The following is a 22612-nucleotide window of genomic DNA, read 5'->3' on the forward strand; positions in this document are numbered from 1 at the left end:
TCATGTATAGATTCCTCTCATCTGACTGGTTAAAAGTGGAGTCATTGAAACAGCTGGGCCCCCTTTCTTCTATCAAGATGACGTCATATCTCGACTGTGCCCTGAAAATAACGTGACAGTCGCAACACCGTATTCATAGATCGCTCGTATGTACGCATCATACCCACAGTGTACGGCCAGCGTTGATTACAGGTATTGTAAAAGAGATTGCGTGGAACTTGCACTCTCTGATTTGGATGGATCAACACTGAAGAAGAGGACATGATTTTTGTAAGTTATTACACTTTTATACTACATTTCAAAATCAAGGCCTATGCTGTAAAAAACTTGTAGGCCTTGTCAGTTCAGAAAATATTTGAACCAATCAGATGAGAAGAATCTATATTATTCGGTATATAAAACAAATATTGACTGCTTTATATTCGGGGCACACTTTAAAATTATAGGCCCTCGGTGATGTCAAAACCATGACTATGCCCTCAGCTTCGCTTCGGGCATAGTCATGGTTTTGACATCACCTTGGGCCTATAACATAATTCTGTGTTAATTTTAAAGATACATACAAGCTGGCTTTTAGGAGGAAATTGAGCCATTTTAGAAATGTACAATACAGTGTCATTTGTGAGTGTCATGTCAAATTTGAAAAATAGCAAGCATGCAATAAACGAGTGTTTTTGGAATTGAATTTTTAACTCTAATGTTATCTTTGATATCCGCAAAGCTTATGCACTTTTCAGATACAACTGAGTGTACTTCATGTTACTAGGCATCTAGTTTTTGCTTACACAGCTAGCGCAGAAAATGGGCGCTTGCCCTATAAGCAGAATTCGGCGAAGCAGAGCCATATGACATTGGGCCCTCCATGCTACAGAGCTTCATTTAGACGGTGAACTGCTTGAAAGCCTTCAAAGAAGTGGTCAACTGCTTAAATACAGAGCTTCATTTAGACAGTCAACTGCTTAATAAGCCTTCATAGAAGCAGTCAGCTGTTTAAATATAGGGCTTCATTTAGACAGTTGACTGCTTATATTAAGCCTTCATAGAAGTGGTCAACTGCTCAAATATAGAGCTTTAAGCAGCCTCTACGACTGCTTAGCGTAAAATGAAGACTTAGCTCATTTACATATTTCGTCAGTGGGAAGGCTTAGTGAATGACTATAGGGCTTCGAAGACCTATTAAGCCTTCGAAGCCCTGTATGAAACGCATGAAGACCAAAAAATGACTACATAAAAAATGCTTGTTAGACTGCCTATAATGACTGCTTATTTGACTACTTATCGACTACTTAGTGAAGGCATTCACTTTGGTGAGGGTCTGGTGCAACTTGCAGCACCATGAGGCTGGCAGACTACAAGCAGCTCAGTGACATGCCTCCGGTGCCATCAAAGACTAAACTGAAACTGTACAATGGCACAATAATTCATCCTGTTGGAGCTGCCAGCTTGAGATGCCAGATAAAAGGGGTCACCAGGAAAATCCACTTCGAGATCGTGGAGGATGCCCCCTCATCTCTGCTGTCAGGTAAAGCAGCAGAAGCTCTGGGACTAATGCAGTTCGCACAGGAGTGCTTAGTGCATGCAGTGACAGAGTCACCGACTCAAACCAAGGAACAGGTCCTCAGTGAGTACAAAGACGTATTCACTGGCCTTGGTCGGCTACCAGGTCACTACCACCATGGAGGAAGGAATTAACAGGAGTTTGAACGGCCCGCCAAGCCGCCACAGGGTATTTACTGACCAATTAGCGACCCTGGCTGACCAGTGAAAAAGGCATGGAGGCCTCCCGCTGTGCGCCCACTGACCAAGTGTTTTACGACCGCGATAAGACTCCTCTGTGCACAGGCTTCGTTGCCGCCCTGGTCGCATCATTGGAGCTAACAATCGTTCGTGGTACAAGGGTTGATAAACACGAATGCACGAACAATCATACATTTCGCATGCGCAGTAACCCCCCAGCTGTTATTTTCATGCGCCATCTTTTCTAGCGAATGCGGTGAAAAATTCTCGATCTTCTGATGTTTAAATGTCCAGAATCCGATTTTCCCGTAGGGAAATACATCGATCTTTCTTTGAATGACATATTGAGAGGTAAGGAAAATTATGAATACATATTTTATTGATTTTGACGCATTTCCGACAAGTTCCGACGGCTGAAACTCGAAAGGTTGCATCGGCAGGCTGTATTTTAGCCATTCGTTTGTGTGCTTAAGGTGTGCAGTCCCGTGCAATATTTTTACCGGACTTCGTTTTCGACCTTCCGATTTTTTTTTTAATGTATTTTACGCGTTGCTACGAACATTGTTTGGGGAAACCACTGGGAAACAAACATTATTTTACCCTCTAGAAGGCTATTTTTTAAAGACCAATCTCGTTACAAAAATATTTTTAGTCATGACAGTATTGACACAGTGATGAATTTTTTTTTTATAATCATGATTGAATGATAATGGCAACAATTATTTCAAATGTTTTAAATAATTCTTATTATCGTTAATTGCTGAAATCTTTTTTATTTTGGATCAGGATTTAAAAAAAAATATTTGGTTACGAAAATGGTTACAGAACTATATTTCACTTCATTACTTAATTTTAATTTTTTTATTCTTAAATCTAAGAATCTTAGGTTTTAGAAGTTAGATTTTTTTTAGGGCCAATGCACATCATTGTCTGATTGTTAAGTCTCTGTTTAATTTTTTAACTACAAATCAACACTTTCACCATTTACACCATTTTTTAATCGGAACATGTACTTCAAGTTCTGCATGTTCAATCATTAATTACATACGTTTATTTTTTTTTCTTCTTAATTGTGACATTTCAGTTAACTATTTTCTTTAAACTTAATTTTTTGTGGTTCATTTTAAGATTTAAAATAAAGTTAAAAGGAATGTCATGATTATTATTTTATTTATGTATTATTTTTTATAAGGACGTGCAATTTCGCTTTAAAGCTTTTCCACTTTCCAAGCAAATGTTAGAATACTACACTGAGAAGCATTGATCCATTTTTTTTCCCTATTATTTTCTGTCTATTTATTGCATGCAGATGTCGGGTCCAGAGTTGCAAGACTTGTGTAGATTATGTGGGGTTTTGAGGCGGTCGGAATCACATCGAAATCCTACACGGAAGGAGGATGTTTCGAAAATTATTCGAGCTGGCCTGAACATCAACGTAGAAGAAGATGTCACTGGGAATCATCCACCCTACATTTGCAGACCGTGCAAGATGAAGTTGCGGAGATGGTGGGATGCAACAAAGAAAAAGAAGAAGGCCTCCCTCAACATCCAAGTTTCTAATTTTCCAAGGGGTGAAGGGATCTCTTCAAAATCGACCACGGCCACGTTGGCGAAAGTTGAATGGGAGGAAGCAGCTCGAAGTGCAGGCCTCAACACATGGTTGACAGATAGCCGTCTTCAAGTCATGAAGATGGATGGTGAGGGTATGCCCTCTGTGTTTTTTACAGTATTTGATGACTGTACGTGGCGTTTGATTGTAGCCGGTATTGTTGCACAAGGGGACCTTCCCGTCTGTTGTGGACACCCAAGGGTTCTGAGTGTGGAAGATTTCCAGGATATGCTGCGGAAGTTGTCTTCACTATTTGTTTGTGAGGGAAACAAAGATCTTCATGGCGTTGTGGAGGCAAGGAAGGGGGCAGAAGGTCAGATGCCAATCAGGATTACAGCCAATGACATCTACTGTCAGGGGACAATTAGACACATCAAATGTCTCCTTCTTAGTAATAGGCCCCGGTGTGATGTGTGCCGGATTCATCGGAGTGACTTGATGGTCCTTGCAAGTCGGGAGAAAGGAAAGTTGTTCAAGGATGTGTCCGTCGATTCCACAATTCCAAACAAGAACTTGACAAATCAACAGCTTCAACAGAAAGTGTCCCTTCTGCAGACCGAAAGGAGAAACCTGAAACGACGAAGTCTAGCCTTGAAGGACAAAGTAGCCTCCATGCTGGAAAAGGAGAATGTGGCGGTTGATGGAATTCAGCATAAGCAGTTATCAGCGACAGTAGGTGATTGTGATGACGAGATGAAGAAAATCCTTGGGTTGAGCTCCCCAGCAAGGCTGTTATGGGAACAGCAAAAGGAGTCGGCTCTGAAGGGCAAACAGATGCGATGGCATCCTGCCATTATCAGATGGTGCATTGCCCTTCAGAGCAAGTCTTCAGCAGGGTATGGTCTTCTTTGTGATTCAGGCTTTCTTAAGCTACCCCACCCGAGCACGCTGCATTCATACAGCCATTTTGCCAGCCTCACTACAGGGTTTAATGCCTCTATGCTTGCCAGGATTTATCAGGACTGGCATCTGGAGACGGTTCCTGAGTTCGAACGCAATGTGTCTCTTCTATTTGATGAAATGAAGGTGAAAGCAGGCTTGGCCTTCTCTGTGAGGTCTGGGAAAATCATGGGTTTCACTGATTTGGGGAGTGTGGCCAACGAGATTGCTGCTTTTGAAAGGAGGTGCAGAGGAGACGAGGAGCCAACCATAGCAACTCATGTCATGGTTCTGATGGTGAGGGGCATTTTCAGTTCTTTACGTGCTCCAGTGGCGTATTTCCCAACTACCGGCATCACAGGCGACCAGTTGTACCCGTGCATGTGGGAAGCTGTTTTGTGGTTAGAAACAGCTGGGCTGAAGGTTCGGGGTTTGGTGTCCGATGGAGCCTCTCCAAATAGGAAATTCTATCGGTTACACGGAGAGAGTTCTGAGACGAGTGTGCCAACGTATTGCACTCCGAATCCCTTTGACCCCACCCGGAAAATCTTTTTCCTGTGCGATGTTCCCCATCTGCTGAAAACAACAAGGAACAACTTTGAGAATTCGGGATACAATCGGCAGACAAGGACACTCTGCGTGAGTTTCATGTTTGTTTTATTTTGTCTTTCATATTTTGTATATAAACAGCAAGAAAATAGAAAAAAAAATCTAAACAGAAATCTATTTTAAGGAGTGCTTGGGTATGGGATGCTGAAATTGTTTAATCATACAGTAGTCCCCACATGCATCAAAAAGGTTGTAATTAAAAAGAAACTATAAATTTTTGAGAATTGTTTACAAAATCCAATTCAGAATGCTCTCTGTGGTCCATAGAATTGTTTGATGCAAACAACTAAGTGATATTTGCGCTATTAAGTACATCTATTTATTTTGTGGGCTGTGTTGTGTATTTCTTTCATAGTACCATAAGCAAGACATCAAGTGGACGCAACTCCTTCAGTTGTATGAGTGGGATGTCGGCTTGGATCGCCATTCACCGGGTCTCCGTCGCCTGCACAAGATAACCTATGAACATCTGCACCTAACTCCGTCCCTCAGAATGCGGGTGTACATGGCTGCACAGGTAAGCTTTTAATTGACGTGGTTTTGATTTTATCAATTAATCTCCGTACTAGTGCAAACAAAAATGATTTAAGTTATTGCATGATTGAACACGTGCTTAAAAATCCCCCTTTTAAAAGCACTCAAAACATGGGAACCCCAGAAGGTCATAAACTCTGAAGTTGCAAATTTTTACAAAGCAAAGCCGTCATCAAAATCTATTGGGATTTTTTTGTTTTAGAAATTAAGAAAACAGTTGCAGCGTTGAAGTCTGTTGGCCCACTGGTGGCAACATTGTTTATGCTAAGGTGGCAACTGTACCGTCACAACCTACAGTTCCAGTGTGTACAGACAGTGAAACAGGAAGTATAATCATTCTAATTGATTTTTAGGTTATGAGCTCCACGGTTGCCAACACTCTTGATGCACAGACGAAGGCAGGCAAGGTTGGTCTGGAGTCCACCATCAAATTCATCAGATACATTGATGACTTCTTTGACTGCCTAAATGTCTCCAATGCCTACGATTACGCTCGCCTCAGGAAGCCCAACTTGGAACCTTACATCAGTGCTGAGGATAAAAGATTTGACGTAAGTAGAAGATGTCTCAATGAATGCCAATTGTTGTGTTACTTTAACTGTCTTGTATTACCACAGTGATTTGGTATTACATTTATAATTTTTAGATGATTTCATTTTTTGTCAACAGTGGCTGATGCACGACTTCCTTGGTTTCCTTGATGAATGGGAGGCTGAAGTCGAGTCACACCCAGCCCTGGATAAGACAGCCAAGGCGAAGATGATCCTCAGCAAGGAAACTCTCAAGGGGATGAGAATAACAGGTTAGATCAACAGTGTTTAAGAAACGGTACCAATAACTGCCATCAATCCATCCTGTGTGTGTTCAATACCATATACATTGTGAACTATATTTCCAATGAATGCAGTTAATTGTAACTGTAAAACTTCAAAGTAGAATGTCACAGTCTTGTTTTATTTTACGAAATCTGTGAGCAATGGTTTGCTTGAATCATTTCCCTTTTTGTTTTAGTCATCTCTGCAACAAGGTCGTATCTCCTAAAATTGCACTTACACGAAACTCCAGTTTAATAATGTCAAAAGGTCGTATCTCGCTTAAAATAACCCGGATGTGCACACAAAGTAAATGGACGTAGCAATACAACCTTTGTTGCACTGACGCGACGACATGTAAATACACAGTCGGGACCAAGGTTTTTGTTTGCTGTAACCAGGGAGGAAGGAATTCCTTCCTTCCTCCATGCATGCTGTACCTAAAAAGTTTGTCTTGACATTGTTTGTACAGTGTATGCATACATGTGTACACGACAGTTGGCTCTTCAAAGTTTTAACACAAATCCCTATTTTGGATTTTCTGTTTCAGTGCATTCATTTGTCGAGCTAGGGAGGCTGCTGCTCAAGCTTCCTGGTGTGACTTTTCTTCTAAGCGAGAAATTTAATCAGGATCCTTTGGAGCAGTATTTTAGCAAGCAGCGTGGCACAGGTGGCTGCAGCGATAACCCGACCGTCGAGCAGTTTGGTCATAACATGCAGGCCCTGTATGTTGCATCCAGCTGCGTCAAAGCATCGAAGAGAGGCAACTGCAAAGTACAGGGTGCAGATGAAGTGGCTGCTCTTGATAGCACACCTCTTCCTCGGAGAAAGTAAAGAAAGAATGTAGTATCCAGATGCCACTTCAGCGGTTGTGTACAAAGTGTATGGAGAGTTACGAAAAAAATCGTGTATTTCCTTACAATATTGGAAAGTTTTCTCGGCCCCAGATTCATGGCTTTTCAACATTTTCTTAATGACTAACCATTATTGAGATGATGTATTAAGAAAAAAGTGGCGCCAGGTTGCAACATTCTTTCCCAAAATAATGTTTTATATCATGCATGATATAAAGACCAAATTTTTCTCACATTTGGTAAAAAAAATACAGTGCAAGGACTGCAGGATTTAACATCTGATATCGTCAAACTGAAACATCAACGGTTTGATGCTCATTTCAATTCTTTCGACTTTAACGTATGCTTCCAATCAGCCTAAAATGTTCAGCTTTCTTGTGTAGTGTATGCCAATTATGATGAACCAAAAAAATTGCCATTCCTTATTGAGTTTTTTTAGGAGTCATATCATAAGTGGTTGCAGTAAACCTGTAAAATAACTGACACGCAGAATTTAAATAATTAAGAGGATCCTTCAGTTCATATTCCTTTTCTTTTAATGTGTCACTTTCTGTCACAGTTTGTACAGCATGGATTTAATTTTCATAAATTGTTTCATTGGCATGGTTACTCTGCAAAACTATACATTTGTAAATATCGGTAAGAGTAACATGGGAGTGTCATCTGAGACTTGAGGGATTGTACCAAGTCTGTCATATAAATGAATTCAAAGTATTGTAATACATCATACATGTAGCTATACAGTTTTCATTCCCATGTGTTATCGCAGGGATAAAGTGATTAGAATCTTGACATTTCTTCTTGTACTACTGATAGAAAGCGAACATTCCAAAGGTTGATTTAACAAAATAGAGACATTTACAAATTAAATGATACCTTGCTGTTAGTGTTTGTTTAATTCAGTGAGTTTGAATGTTCATGCACTAGTATTGCGTGTATCTCTGTTTGGGAAAAAGCAATTACACGATGGCCGCTGCAATGAAAAGGATCGAAAATGTACAGAAGCACCATTCAAAATACATTGTACAGATGTAATAATAATAATAATAATGTGGGTATTAAGTACAGGGAATATTAAAGGAGGAAAAAATATGTCACATTGCATCTACAAAGGCATGTTTGCGATCAAACCTTTATTAGTATACATGTACATGTATTAATGATACAATTACATTAACAATGAATATGTACAGCACTTGTACTTCGATGCTGTCAGCTGTCAGCATTGAAATGTTATTGCATATCTGTAAAACTTTCGAGTATCGCTACTTGTACATCAAATTCCCTTTAATACTAAATGATAACAAAAAGCTACTTAGAATATAGTAATGCATATTGTGAACTGGTGTATCAGCTTGTTGGGTGGCATGCTTACAATTACAATTTTGAGATATGGAATCCAGACACTTGATTTACTTGCAAAGTACGATGTACATGTATCAGAATTTACAGATCCTTACGCAGAGCTTTTTCTGCTTTTTTCCCAACATTTCCATGTGTTGCTTTCTTCAAGTTTAAATACACATTGATGAAAGCTTTTGCTCTGATTTTTATCCACTTCTTCACAGTCATGTTCAGTAAGTTTGTTGAAGTGTCCCCTGTTATCTTTCCTTGTGTTAGACTACACCAGTAGGTTTGTACTCGATGACTACCTTTAATATTGTTCAAAAGCGTGCTCTGAATATCACATCCTTGAAATGTTTTTAGATTATTCTTGGTCAAATACTTGCATGTCTCCTGCTCCATGGCTCGGAACAATAAATATACCCCATCAGAGACACGAAATAACCCACCACGATTTTGTTTATCAATCCAGTCGTTTGTGTATTGGAGAAATGTCCTTGCAGTTTCATCACTACAGTCTACTTTCCAGGATTTAAGGAATTTACAGTATGTCATAGCAGTGTCATTTTTTTGTTTATTCAAGTTTTTGAACAGAGAAAATGGAATATATCCAGATACATATCTCAAAACCTGTTCCTCCTGAGGACTTAAGCTCTCAGACTTTGTTTCAGCTGGGTTGTCAATGGGTTTATCTTGTTTATTTCTATCTTCAATGATAGCGTGTAAAACTGCCTGCAATAGAAATTGGCAAACAAGGTGGACATGCTGCCCCTCTCTGTACAGTCCCATGGCTTGCAAAAGTTCTATCCACTTATCGTTTACCTCCGGTCTGTACTTGTGAAAGGCTCGCCAAAGAATCTCATAGCCTTCTGGCTTAAGATATTTAGAATCTCCGGCTGTTATGACGAACCACAATCCGCTAACTGTAGCCGCGCAGAAATCTTGCAATGCTTCGGTGTTGGTCTTGGCCATCAAGCTCGCGACGAGACTCAGCATGCAGACCGCGGTGGGGTAGACTCCAAGGCAGATTGGGTGCTGCTGCAGCTGCTGTAGTCCAGACATGAAGTAATGGTCAGCTTTCTGAAGTGCATCAGCTTCACAGAACTTTGCCTCGGGACGTTTTACAGCTATTGCAAACAAAATGATTGAAAAATTATATTATTACATTGTGCATACATTGGACTAAACATGGCAGGAGGATTGTGGATTTTAAAACTTTAATTATTTAAATATCATGAAATCTCAATAAGTCAAACTCTGATAACTTAAAACTCCTGTTAAGCCAAACAAAGAATATATTCCCTTCAGAAGTATAACAATGATACAACTTATTTCTTAACTGAAAAGTCTGCTTAACTCAAATTTTGAGCTTGTTCCATTGAGATTTGCCAAATCGAGATTTTATGTAAATGTATGTACATGTACATAGTGTTTTGGAGATACAAATGCCCCAAACACATACATGTATTCAAAACATGCATTTCTGTTAAATGTTAAGAAGACATGAAGTATGAATCACTTACCAGGCTTTGGAGGCTTTCGAGCTTTTTTGTCTTTTTTTGCAGATGGCTGTGCGTCTGTGGTCACTGCATCTGTAGTCTCAGATGTCTTCTTTGGTTTCTGTCTGGTTTTCCGAGAACGAGGTGGTCTTGAAACTGTAGGATCAGGACCAGGAGATGAATCTGTAGGGGAAAAGATTTTTAAACAAATAAGTCTTGGACATGTTGGATCAGATGCTCTGTAAAATAAAACGGTTCAAACTAAATTATAGGCCTACATCCATCTTTGTTATTATTTGCATATCTATATCTTTCAATTTTTTTTTTATTGAACTATGGTGCTTGGCAAGTATTCAAGTGGGAATAAATATAAAAAAATATTAACAACAATTGACACTAACGACAGCGAAAGAACTAAAGAAGGAATTATTTTTAGCCAAAATTAAATACATGTCACAATTTTTCATGTTGACCAAAATCACTGAAGTGAAGTATTTTTTCTTCTGTTTATTTTCTTCGCTATACTTTTACCACATAGGCCTACCTATTTCTTCAGTCGTTCCAGGGAGGCATCGACTACAAACCCAGGTGTCTGGGATTGTATCGGCACAAACACCGGCGCAGCTATAGTGCCACCACACAACGGTGCACTGATCATCATCGCACGCGATCATCTCCATGGTTGAAGGCTCCCCACACACACAATACTGCCGACCGTCATCTTCGGACTCGTAGTCGAGTTCTGCCACCTCATTTTCATCGAATTCTTCGTCAGAAACGTCGCTCAAATCGCTCAAATCGGAGCCCGTAACAACCGCTAATTGATTTACTGATAGCGCTCACGGGTGTTTATCGGATCTGGACTGCTGCTGTTTTTACGACCGCGGCAACGAACCCTGAACCTTTGATCCTATGGTCGTTCAAACTCCTGTTAATTCCTTCCTCCATGCTACCACATAGACATTGATCACAGTGTCACTCCAATAGTTAAAGCTGCATTCAATTTGTTACGCCGGAACCAAATTTCGGGTTTAAAAACTGTGGTGTATCACTGTGCTATGTAGTTAGGGGGTTGGCAACATGGCATTTATTTTTAGAGCAAGAATTAACATAAAATAAATATTTCCAAAATAAATGTAGGGGGATGGGCATTTATTGGAGCATGGCGGATCATCAGCTTTGCTGTACTCAAAAATTAATACTGGGCAATGAAAAAAATTACAAAAACATAGAAAAGTTAAGAAAATTGCCATCTAGTATTTTCTGGGGTTTATTTTTACGAATCCAGCGCTTTTCTGGCAAATGTCGCTTGTCAGTTGTCACCCTGGTAATATAGGTACAATCGTACATGTACAATTAAAACAGTTTCGCTGCCGCAATATGATGCAGATTGATGGCTTATTATTGCACGATCAATGTAATTGGAATTAATTTTATTAAATACATTCTATATTCTACAGAAAATTTCATTGACAAAGAGGCCTTTCTTCTGCTTGATGCTGAGACTGTGAAAGAATTGATAAAACCTGTGGGGCCAAGAATGAAGATTTTGGCAAACCTGAACAAGCTAAAAGATGACCAGGTACATAACTGTACAGTAACTTATTGAGTTTTTCATATCTCTGGCATCTACAGATAGCTTTCAAGGATGGGCTATATCTGTCCAAAGTGTGACCATCTCGTTAATGGAAATGCTAGTCGACTTCTGTCACATCTTAAAAAAACACATGCACTTAATCTTGGAAATATGTTCACATAAACATAATAAATTTGCCTACTCTACGAGAAGAATATTTCAGTTCTGTTTGATGAAATGAAAATCAAGGCAGGACTGGGCTTTTCTGTCAGGTCAGGCAAAGTTATCGGCGTTACAGATGTAGGCAGCATCGCCAACGAGATTGCTAACTTCGAGAGGAGATGCCGAGGGGAAAAAAGGCACCAGCATCCCATGTCTTGGTTTTGAAGGTCAGGGTGATTTTCAGCAATCTTCATGCTGCTGTTGCATATTATCCAAGTATCGGTGCCACTAGTGACCAGCTTTGCTCAATTCTCTGGGAGGCTATTTTCTTCCTCGAGGTTGCAGGCTTCAAAGTGCGGGCTCTTGTCTCTGACGGTGCCTCGTCAAACAGGAAATTCTATAGGTTGCACGATGAAGACCGCCATACAGATGGAGTCCCTATTCATTCCTGCACACACCCCTTTGACCCAACCCAGTCTCGCCAACTCTTCTTCATTTGTGATGTCCCCCATCTGATCATGACAACCCGCAACAACCTGGAAAATTCAGGCTACCACAACAAGACCAAGACGTTGATGGTAAGTTTTTTTTAAATTTTTCATTGCAACGCCAGTCAACCCAAAGTCACCTGTCATTGTGATATACGTCTATATAAATTAAGTAATAACCTATATATTTTGAAACCTTAAAAAAAAATTCTTTGAAATAACATTATTGCATTTCTTTCCCAATGCTGCAGTTCAATAAACAAGCTGTTTTGTGGGTGCAGTTACTTCAGCTGTATGAATGGGACGTTGGTGTGGATCGACAGTCACCTGGCTTGGGACATCTCCCCAAGCTGACTCATGAACATCTCCACCTTACACCATCATTGAGGATGCGAGTCTACATGGCTGCTCAGGTACACATAACTGAATGGGTTGCGGGCCGGTTAAAGTTTTGATCATAATCCTGCTGGTCAATTGAAAATTTGCAATGCTGCATTTACATGTACATGTATAAATGTTAAAGATGTCTCGCAATCCAAACAAAAATTAGGATTTTTTTGGAGTGACAGTTTAACTCTCTCTTCTCCTTTTTCCTTTGTATAGGTCTACATTGCCCTTTTAAAAAATAATTCAACCCCTTTTCCTTTTTTTCCATCTGTAGGTCATGAGTAGCTCTGTAGCGAATGCGCTGGAGACATAGAAAAAACCTGGGACAGAGTCATTGGTGAAGTTTATTCAAATGTTTGACCAATTCTTTGACTGTCTGAACGTTTCGAATACCTACAAGGGTACCTGCCTCAGGAAGCCAGCTTTGGAACCCTACAGATCCACTGATGACTGGAGATTTGAGGTATGGAGACAACATAAATAATAAAGGCAACATAAATAATGAAGACAAAGTCATATAGGGTACCGAAGTGTGACGTTATTTAGAACTGGGAAGTGTAGTACCATGGAGTACGGGAGCGTGTTGATTAACAGGCTGAATCACGTGCTAATATCTTTTACTCTCATAATTGTACGCGTGTCAGTCCTTCTGATTTGGGCATGCGATTGCACCCCCACGCCATCGCACACCTAAAAGCTTCCCGAGAAGTGTGAATAATTGCACGCCTGAATTTCCCAAGACCACAGAATCTCACACCTAGAAAATCACACACCTAGAAAAACCACACGCCTAGAATAATCCAGGTGTGCCTTTTTCCACACGCCTGTGATTTTCAAATCAGGACTGGCGTGTTGTATTCACTTCGGCACTCTAAACTCTAACAAAAGTAAAACATGGATTAAGAAGTGAAAAACACTTTTTTACATGGACATGTTTTTCAAACAGAAAACTTTGTAGTCAATAAAATAAGTGTGTGCTCTGCAAACTTAACCTTTTCAACAAGGTATTTTTGTTTTCTTTAATCAAAATATTTATTGTTAATTGTTAGTAATTCATTTCAAATTGAAAAAAATACAACATCTAACAAATGAATTGTATGTAACAGAGATTGAAATTTCCATTAGGCCAAAAAAAATAAAATGGTGTGTTTACGGTAACGGTCTGAAAAAAATCCAGGTAGGTAGGTAGGGAAATAATTTTATTTTGAAATTTTTTTTTTATTTCAGTTCTGCAGGCTCATGCGTGTTCTTTTGCAAAATATTTGTATAAAAACTTTATTCAAGCATTCAAGATACTACATTTCATTCCAAATTAATTCGTACCGTCCCAGGGTTCTCCCCAGGATTTTTTCAAACCTGTGGGGGAAGTTTTGCTGTGATTCAACAACCTGCGAAGCCATGGCGTGGGGTTCGGGGCCCGCTTTTTCAGGGCCCCGAAAATTTTTGAGAGATCTTGTAGGCCCCTATTTTTGTAATTAAAGAAAAAAAATCAAAATTACATTTACAAATAAGTTTCAAATTAAGAAATTAAGGTCAAGAAAAAAATCCTTTTGCTTCCGATTACAGGCCTTTCAAAATAGCGTCAATAGGTCGGAAAAATTATTTCGCCAATTTTTTTGGGGTGCTGATTAATGGAGCATCATAGAGCAAGGAATCATGTTTATTTTGTGCCTGGATTATTTCCATTTGCGCCATGAAAATTATCAAGACTGGCCATCAAAAGTGATTAAAACTTGCCTCACCTAATAAAAAATATTTTTGAGGTGGGTGATTCCACTATATGCTTAACATACATCACGGCCCCTGCCGCCGCCGACATTCAGTCTGGCCGGACGTACATCGCGCCGTGCTCACGGCCTAGTATCAGTGTGCATTACTGCACTGTGTACGGCCCATCCCACGTGGCCGAAAATCTTGCACTACTGCAGAAACACGCTACATGTATGATGTTACGCCACGAGTTCGAGCTTTGCAATCTCGTCATTTTAATGGAAAACACATACACAGAAAATAAAGATCACATTCTGTGAATTAATTTTCTTAGAAATTCTCTTTCCCCATCGATGTTTGTTTGGTATTTTTACGATCCAACTTCGGCCGACGGCACAACATCATCGTGGTACGACGTTTGTTTAGGCAGTAGTCACTGGTTCCGGTCCTTTATTATAGTATTGATTCCGTTAGCACGCGAAGGGAACCAGTGTACCATGCTGTATGCGCTGCATGCCTGTCAGCTGGCAGTCGACAGAACCCGTCATCGAGTGCATTTTGATCACACATGCATCAGAAAAACAGGATTTTTGTCAAGATTTTGCATGTCAAGATGAAATAATGGCGTATGTATCGATTATATTGTGCATTTTAATGGCGTGAATAATAATTATCTTGTGCGTATCGGGGGCTGAAAAATGTGATCGGCATTTTTGTCGGGCCGATTCGCAGTACGCACGTTTGTTCGTGGGGAGAACCCTACCGTCCGTCGGCCAGGCGCACCAGTTCACCCCGATGCGTTTGTGCAAAAATAATCGTACCTCATGTACCGGTAGTTTGAGAATTCAAGTTTTGAGATCGTCGCGATTTTCGCACATTTAACACAGCAGGCATGCAACTGGGAAGTCACAAAAAAAGGGGAAATTCAGATTTGTCCAAGTACAAAAAGAGGAAATCAGCTGATCCAAGGAAAAGTTGCACGCTTGCACAGGTATGTTTGTGTCAAATCATGGTCAGTTTTTAGTGTTGAAAATGGTCTATGTTCGTGGCAAATAATTAAAAGTACTTGAAATTTTTGAAATTTGTTCATTAAAAATGATCAATATCAACCTTCAAAATGGCAATAAAAAGTTTGAGGTCGGCAATTTGGCCGAAAAAAATCCAGGTCGGTCGAGTTACCATAAACACACCATTTTTTTTGGTTGGCCTTAATTGCAGGTAAGAGGAGATCCCAACCTTTAAATATTAAATAGTGGCTCAAGAAGGACTTTCTTGGTTTTTTCAAGGATTGGAACGACGAGGCTGAATCCCAGGAGTTAGAACCAGCAGCCAAGCTGAAAATGTGTCTCAGCAGGGAAACACACGAAGGCCTCAAGATCACAGGTGAGTGTCTCAAATACATGTACTTTGCTCCCCTTTACAGAGAAAGTCAAACAAGATACAATCATCCCCCATCCATGTTCTCTCCAAAAAAAATATTAAAAAAAATAAAAAATGAAGTTGACACAGGAGAAAATTACTGCTAAAATGTTTGCAAGTGTGTCAATACAATGTAATGTAGTCCCTGCATCTTAGTTTTTTCCCCTTAAAAGTACACATAACATTTCAACTACATAAATAATTGCTTTATTTAATTATTTTTTAAATTCAGTGTACTCCTTTGTCGAGATGGCAAAGGTTTTGCTGGAACTACCTGGCGTGACACATCTCTAAAGTCAGAAGTTCTCGCAAGATCCCATCGAAGAGTACTTCAGTAAGCAATGTGGGGCTGGAGGATGCAATGATAACCCTACCGTAGAGCAATTCGGGCACAACATGCTCACACTCCAAGTGGCATCAACTTGCATCAAAGCATCTAAGAGGGGCAATTGCAGACTTGAAGGTCGACCAGAAGAACTTCCTTTGGATACCACAACTCTCCCGCAGAGAAAATAAATATTCAAGATAAAGCGCAATGCATGTACATATGTATTAAAGATACTGATTGAAATGAGGGAATGTGGCCACATTGATTTTAATTTACAGTGGTCACTCTTCACTGAAGGAAAAAGGGAATTACTCTCAGCATAAGGCTATACATGTGCTAACCAAAAACCAAAATTCAGGAATTGACATGGGGAACATTATGTTTCTTTCATATTTTTATTTCAATACATGTACTTAAATCCCATCGTAGCTTCAGTCAATAATATCAGCATTTCTGCTACTAAAATAGGGCTAACAAAACATGATGTAGTACAAAATGAAAGAAATAGTAAATGCACATTGTGCTGTTTGCAGTTTGGTTAACTGAGTGACCGTTAGGTAGCAACAGCGCCCTCTTGAGGTTTCGGGCGTTCTGGGCGCCAGCCGCGAGCCGACCAAACACGTCTGTATTTTTTGTACAAGTTTCCCTCCTGTTTTTTATCTTTGCAAGGTAATTAATATGTTCACTGCTCTAATTATAATTACCAGTAAGCTTGTTTGCATTTGCTTGATCCTTTATGTAACTTATGATTTTCCAATTGTCACTTATCCTTGATTTTTGTGAAATTCTCATTTCTGTTGGGGGCAGCCATGTTTGTTTTCATTCCATTCTCTCATGTAGCGAAGGCATTAATTCTCATTGTTTGATTTTGAAATTTCTTGAATCCATAGTGTGGTGTAAGATCAAGTTCTCGTATGTTGTTTATAATATAAGCAGTAGCTCTTTGCCATATTCCCCTTTGTATACATTTTCATGTAATTGGCTTGGATTTCTGACATGAAGTGACATTTGCCTACTTATTCATTTTTTGGGAAGTGATTTTGTAAGTCCTTGTGCATTGTAGGTCATTTGATTTGATTGTTAAAGTAGCTTGTTGCTTATTCTCCCTAGGTTGTTATTCACTATATGCGACTTGTCCTCTGAAAAGTTGGCAGTACAGTGTGTATTTGGAGACACAACAGCTCTGTAAGTCTTTGCATATTCCTTTCAGAAGTGTAATGTTATTGTCATTGAGGATGAAGCGATTTTTGTGTACTTCATGTGTCACACTTACATACATGTAGATTTTATCCATTCTGGTCTGTTACTCTGTCATCTACCTGCTAGCTTGTCGTCATATTTTGTTTGTAATGGGAAATTATTTCATATTATCCATGTCAATCATTATATTATTTTGTCCTTTGCGCCTTTTTTTATTGTAATTTTCCTCATTTGATTATGTTTACAGTTTACCATGTGTATGTCAAGGAATAAATTTCAAGTCGAACCTACTCCTTGTGACTGCCTGGTTATCTAACTGGATAGGGGGCGTCCCACACTCCCAGAGGCCAGAATAGTAAAAGAGCTATTTCCAAATTCGCCGACTGGACACGAACACGGCTGATAACATGTCATCAATCAGTTCATGTGGAAGCACGGCCTCTTCCAAAGCAAGAGCATCAGCCAAGAAAGCAGCATTGAAGGTTCGTTTGCAAAGACTTGCTGAGATGGAACAACTTGAGCAGGCAGAGCTTAAGTTGAAACAACAGAAGTGTCGTTTCGAGCAAGAAACTGCACTTGCAGAGGCAGAAGCTGAAGAACAGGTCTATGAATCTTTAGAAGCCGATCCACTTGATGATGCGACCTCGGAAATCAAACAAGCAGCTTCTCCGCCATTGTTAAGCGATCCATGGTGGTCAGGTCAACCATTACAAAGTTCAAACCTTTTTGATACACCCCCTGAGGAGATCAATCGCACCCTGCCACCCCCAGTAGTGCCCATCACCTCAAGCTCTTTGGCCGTTACTCACTCGAACCCACAACCGTCTCCTGCCATCCAGCTGGCCGATCCCACCTCACAGCCATTTCCTGTCAGTCAACCATCCAGTTTCAAGCCAGAAACATCTGCTGTCCACCAGCCAGTCCATCCAAACCAACAACCATCTCCAGTCATCCAGCCGGCTGATCCCACCCTACAAGCATCTCCTGTCAACCGGCCAGCCCATCTCAACCCACAATCGCCTCCTGTCAGTCAGTCAGTTGATTCCAACTTGACACCCTCCCCTGTGAGTCAACCAGTCCATCCCAGCCCTCAGGCCTCTCCTTTCAGTGCCAACCAACGCCTTCAACAGCAACCGGTTAACATAATGTCTGAGATGGGAAACATTATGTTCAGAAAGGAGTTGTTAGCCTTGAGCCTTCGAGGCTTCAACGATTCTACACCCATGTACAGAACCTGGAAGGCTTCGATTGTCAGTTCAGTTAAGGAACTGAACATACCTCCTTCACAAGAACTGAATCTTGTCATGAAGTGGTTGGGGAACGACTCAAGAAAACTGGTGGAACCACTGTACTCGGTGTACATTGACCAACCTGCAGAGGCATTAAAGCAAATTTGGAGTTTGCTGGATGATACGTATGGCTCCCCAGAGGCCATTGAATCGAATGTCATGACACGTCTACAGGAGTTTCCAAAGCTTTCAGCAAAGGAATCTAGTAAACTTCTCCAGCTTGACCACTTGCTCCTAGAAGTTTTGCACCTCAAGAAATCGGGGAAGTACCCTGGACTAGCGAGTTTAGACTCCGCACATGGCATTAACCCCATAGTTCAAAAGCTACCACCAGGACTCCAAGACAAGTGGATGAAACATGGATCAAAATACAAGAGTTCCAATGCCAGGTTATTCCCACCCTTTGAAGTGTTCCATGGTTTCATTCATTCAGAAGCAAAGATGCGAAATGACCCAAGTTTTCTGGTGTGTCGACCCTGTACAGCATCGGAGTCTAATGTCACTAGCGACAAGGTGAAGTCTATCAAGCCAGTCAGTGTTTGGAAGACAGAAGTCATCAACGCTACCAACCCTAGAGAAGAAGACTTGCAGATGTGTGTTCTGCATAACTCACAACACCCACTACATGAGTGCCGGTTCTTCCGAAAGAAACCCCTACTGGAACGCAAACAGCTGTTGAAAGAGTTGGGGGTGTGTTACAAGTGTTGTATGACCTGGAAGCATGTCGCCAGAAACTGCAAAAACCCCATCAAATGTGAAGACTGCGGCAGTGATAGACATGTCACCGCCCTGCACATCCGCATACCTCCACGACTATCTCAAGAACAGAGTGGTAGCAAAGGCGCAGACATTCAGGCAGGATCATCAACTGAGATTACCAACGCATGCACGGATCTGTGCAGCTCCTTTCCTCGTGGAAAGTCCTGTGCAAAGATTTGCAAGGTGGAAGTGTACAGAGAAGATCAGCAAGAGCAGACCGTTCCAGCATATGCAGTAATTGACGACCAAAGCAACACCACCCTAGCAAAAGGTGAACTCTTTGACCTTCTTGGGATATCTTCTCCACCCACGACCTACGCAATGAAAACGTGTGCTGGCTCAATCGAGGTCACAGGACGTGACACAACTAAGCTGTGGATCAAATCGACAGATGGTCGAACATGTATCAAGTTGCCCTCCGTGAGAGAGTGCGTTATGATTCCGGACAAGTTGGAGGAGATACCATCACCAGAAGTTGCTCGACACCATCTACATCTCCAACGAATTGCCAACGAGATAGAGCCAATCGATCCGGCGATTCCCATTCTCCTCCTCATCGGAAGAGATGTGCTACAAGCGCACAAGGTTAGAGAGCAAATCAACGGACCTGATAACGCTCCATATGCACAGCGATTGGACCTAGGATGGGTCATTGTTGGCGATGCTTGCTTGGATGGACTCCACAAGAAAGTTGGAATATCAGTCCACAACACGGGACTTCTGGACAACACGGGACGCCAGAGCACTGTTTTTGAGCCAAGTCGAAGCTCCAGGCAAGTTTGTGACTTTTAAGAACGTATTCTCAGCCAGCCAACAGTTGTTCCTGACCATTTTGATACAAGAGAAGACTCAAATCAGTCGCTCTAAAGAAGAGGCACAGTTATGATGAAATCCAAAGGCTCAACGAAGTTGGTCAGTGTGCACCTGCCTTCCACAGGAAGAACTTACGTCGCCCATACCCGAACTTGTGATGTAGGTTGAGTCTCAAGGGTGTCGGTAAACTGTTAAGTCTATTGTTTGCGGGCCAGAATAACGCCCAGTTCCAACCTGAGGGTAGTCCACCCCAATGATGGTTTTGTCATTACACATTTTCATTGCCTATATTTCATGTATTCTAACAGATTTTGTCAAGTTGTTGTATTGTTATCTTTGTACTTACCTTGTAGTTGAATGATCCTTGATAATTTGGTTATTTTGTGATGTTGCGCACATCACAGGGGGGAGTGTGCTGTTTGCAGTTTGGTTAACTGAGTGACCGTTAGGTAGCAACAGCGCCCTCTTGAGGTTTCGGGCGTTCTGGGCGCCAGCCGCGAGCCGACCAAACACGTCTGTATTTTTTGTACAAGTTTCCCTCCTGTTTTTTATCTTTGCAAGGTAATTAATATGTTCACTGCTCTAATTATAATTACCAGTAAGCTTGTTTGCATTTGCTTGATCCTTTATGTAACTTATGATTTTCCAATTGTCACTTATCCTTGATTTTTGTGAAATTCTCATTTCTGTTGGGGGCAGCCATGTTTGTTTTCATTCCATTCTCTCATGTAGCGAAGGCATTAATTCTCATTGTTTGATTTTGAAATTTCTTGAATCCATAGTGTGGTGTAAGATCAAGTTCTCGTATGTTGTTTATAATATAAGCAGTAGCTCTTTGCCATATTCCCCTTTGTATACATTTTCATGTAATTGGCTTGGATTTCTGACATGAAGTGACATTTGCCTACTTATTCATTTTTTGGGAAGTGATTTTGTAAGTCCTTGTGCATTGTAGGTCATTTGATTTGATTGTTAAAGTAGCTTGTTGCTTATTCTCCCTAGGTTGTTATTCACTATATGCGACTTGTCCTCTGAAAAGTTGGCAGTACAGTGTGTATTTGGAGACACAACAGCTCTGTAAGTCTTTGCATATTCCTTTCAGAAGTGTAATGTTATTGTCATTGAGGATGAAGCGATTTTTGTGTACTTCATGTGTCACACTTACATACATGTAGATTTTATCCATTCTGGTCTGTTACTCTGTCATCTACCTGCTAGCTTGTCGTCATATTTTGTTTGTAATGGGAAATTATTTCATATTATCCATGTCAATCATTATATTATTTTGTCCTTTGCGCCTTTTTTTATTGTAATTTTCCTCATTTGATTATGTTTACAGTTTACCATGTGTATGTCAAGGAATAAATTTCAAGTCGAACCTACTCCTTGTGACTGCCTGGTTATCTAACTGGATAGGGGGCGTCCCACACTCCCAGAGGCCAGAATACACATGTAAAGCTGTCACATGTAAAAGCTGTGTATGAGATCAAATAAGAAAATGAGTGTTTACATGGCAAAATGGGCACAAAGGAATGTGTTTATGCAATATCGTTAATGATTAGATTGAAGCAATTATCAATTACGAGGAAGTAGAAAAATATACATTTACAAAATTTTGTTTGTATTTGTTTTCATTTTCGGTGACTTTCAATAATCTATTAAATCTAGTTTAAACCTTGGTATTACAGTCATTAGGTGAGGTTATTTACGAGAGACGGAATAGGTTGAAGTGCCAAACTTCAGTGCCATATTTAAGACATATTGCATAATTACCAAAGTCCAGGATGTACATGAACATGTATATTGTTTATGATCCAAGTACATGTACATATGTACATGTATGTATTTTAGAAGCATTATGTACATGTGTGCTCAAGATAAATTTTCATTGCAGATACTTTTTACAAGTGCATCAAAACTTCCAAATCTGTATGAAGAAAAACTGTATGCAATAATCTAGTGAAAAGAACTCAGGCACTTGGTTTCAGAAGCATTTTTGATGTACGTTGTAGACATAATACAGGTGTGCTCAAGAGAAATTTCATTGGAGCTACTTTTTACAATAAGTGCGTCAAAACTTTGAAATCTGTCTAGTTTATTAAGAAAAACTGTATGCAATACCATAATAAAAAGGAACATGGGCACTCTTTGATAATCTTCAGTTACAAATACATGCATAAAACGTACTTAAACATTAATCCTCCCTTTTTATTTCTTAAAATGCACATGTATGCTTTTAGATTCTGAATCAGATGCATGCAGACTTCCAAGCTAGATGCCTGAATTTCATCTACATTTGTAGGCAATCAAGAGTGTAGCGGACGTTGTGTATTATTTACCTTTTCTTATTATTTTGTCTTTAATTAATACCATTTAATCATCTCTAGGTTTAGAAAATATTTTATCCTCATTATCTAGCTTAGATTAGATCATGTACATGTACAATGTAGATGTACAATTTAGTGTAAGATCCCTTGACCACAGTCCCCGATCCCTGTACGACCTTGTTTTGCCCAATTCTGCCAGGCCTGGGTGGAGGTCCCCATAGCAACCTCCCCCAAATCCAGACCAAAACATTCCCTAAGGCACCATAATTCACCCTGT

The 22612-nt window shown here is 40.2% G+C and overlaps 3 protein-coding genes, 1 long non-coding RNA gene and 1 pseudogene across 4 annotated transcripts; 4 read left to right on the forward strand and 1 right to left on the reverse strand.

Annotated features, from left to right (window-relative positions):
- The first annotated feature begins 1900 nt into the window (after positions 1 to 1900).
- On the forward strand, positions 1901 to 8819 carry LOC119735813. Its single transcript, XM_038209753.1, has 6 exons — positions 1901 to 2088; positions 3047 to 4864; positions 5190 to 5351; positions 5722 to 5919; positions 6038 to 6170; positions 6731 to 8819. The coding sequence occupies exons 2-6, from the start codon at positions 3047 to 3049 to the stop codon at positions 7012 to 7014; spliced, it is 2595 nt and encodes an 864-aa protein (XP_038065681.1). The 5' UTR covers positions 1901 to 2088; the 3' UTR covers positions 7015 to 8819.
- On the reverse strand, positions 7908 to 10679 carry LOC119735814. Its single transcript, XM_038209754.1, has 3 exons — positions 10422 to 10679; positions 9902 to 10060; positions 7908 to 9505 (listed from the first exon to the last, which is right to left on the reverse strand). The coding sequence occupies exons 1-3, from the start codon at positions 10555 to 10557 to the stop codon at positions 8481 to 8483; spliced, it is 1320 nt and encodes a 439-aa protein (XP_038065682.1). The 5' UTR covers positions 10558 to 10679; the 3' UTR covers positions 7908 to 8480.
- Positions 10680 to 11663: 984 nt separating this feature from the next.
- On the forward strand, positions 11664 to 16156 carry LOC119735815 (annotated as a pseudogene).
- Positions 16157 to 16473: 317 nt separating this feature from the next.
- LOC119735816 lies at positions 16474 to 17437 on the forward strand. The gene is made up of 2 exons (XR_005272228.1): positions 16474 to 16616; positions 17058 to 17437. It is a non-coding gene; the product is annotated as an uncharacterized LOC119735816 (long non-coding RNA).
- Positions 17438 to 17554: 117 nt separating this feature from the next.
- On the forward strand, positions 17555 to 21390 carry LOC119735847. Its single transcript, XM_038209786.1, has 2 exons — positions 17555 to 20569; positions 21011 to 21390. The coding sequence occupies exon 1, from the start codon at positions 17555 to 17557 to the stop codon at positions 19985 to 19987; it is 2433 nt and encodes an 810-aa protein (XP_038065714.1). The 3' UTR covers positions 19988 to 20569; positions 21011 to 21390.
- The last annotated feature ends 1222 nt before the right edge of the window (positions 21391 to 22612 follow it).

The sequence above is a fragment of the Patiria miniata genome, unplaced genomic scaffold (genome assembly GCF_015706575.1).
Source record: "Patiria miniata isolate m_02_andy unplaced genomic scaffold, ASM1570657v1 HiC_scaffold_29, whole genome shotgun sequence".
NCBI lineage: Eukaryota > Metazoa > Echinodermata > Asteroidea > Valvatida > Asterinidae > Patiria > Patiria miniata.

Coding starts and splice junctions, on each gene's coding strand:
- LOC119735847 (XM_038209786.1), top strand. CDS start 17,555: ATGTCATCAATCAGTTCATGTGGAAGCACGGCCTCTTCCAAAGCAAGA.
- LOC119735814 (XM_038209754.1), bottom strand. CDS start 10,557: ATGGAGATGATCGCGTGCGATGATGATCAGTGCACCGTTGTGTGGTGG. Junction 10,061..10,421: donor TGGAACGACTGAAGAAATAG/GTAGGCCTATGT, acceptor TTTCCCCTACAG/ATTCATCTCCTGGTCCTGAT. Junction 9,506..9,901: donor TCGAAAGCCTCCAAAGCCTG/GTAAGTGATTCA, acceptor TGTTTGCAATAG/CTGTAAAACGTCCCGAGGCA.
- LOC119735813 (XM_038209753.1), top strand. CDS start 3,047: ATGTCGGGTCCAGAGTTGCAAGACTTGTGTAGATTATGTGGGGTTTTG. Junction 4,865..5,189: donor GGCAGACAAGGACACTCTGC/GTGAGTTTCATG, acceptor TTTCTTTCATAG/TACCATAAGCAAGACATCAA. Junction 6,171..6,730: donor CAAGGGGATGAGAATAACAG/GTTAGATCAACA, acceptor TTTCTGTTTCAG/TGCATTCATTTGTCGAGCTA.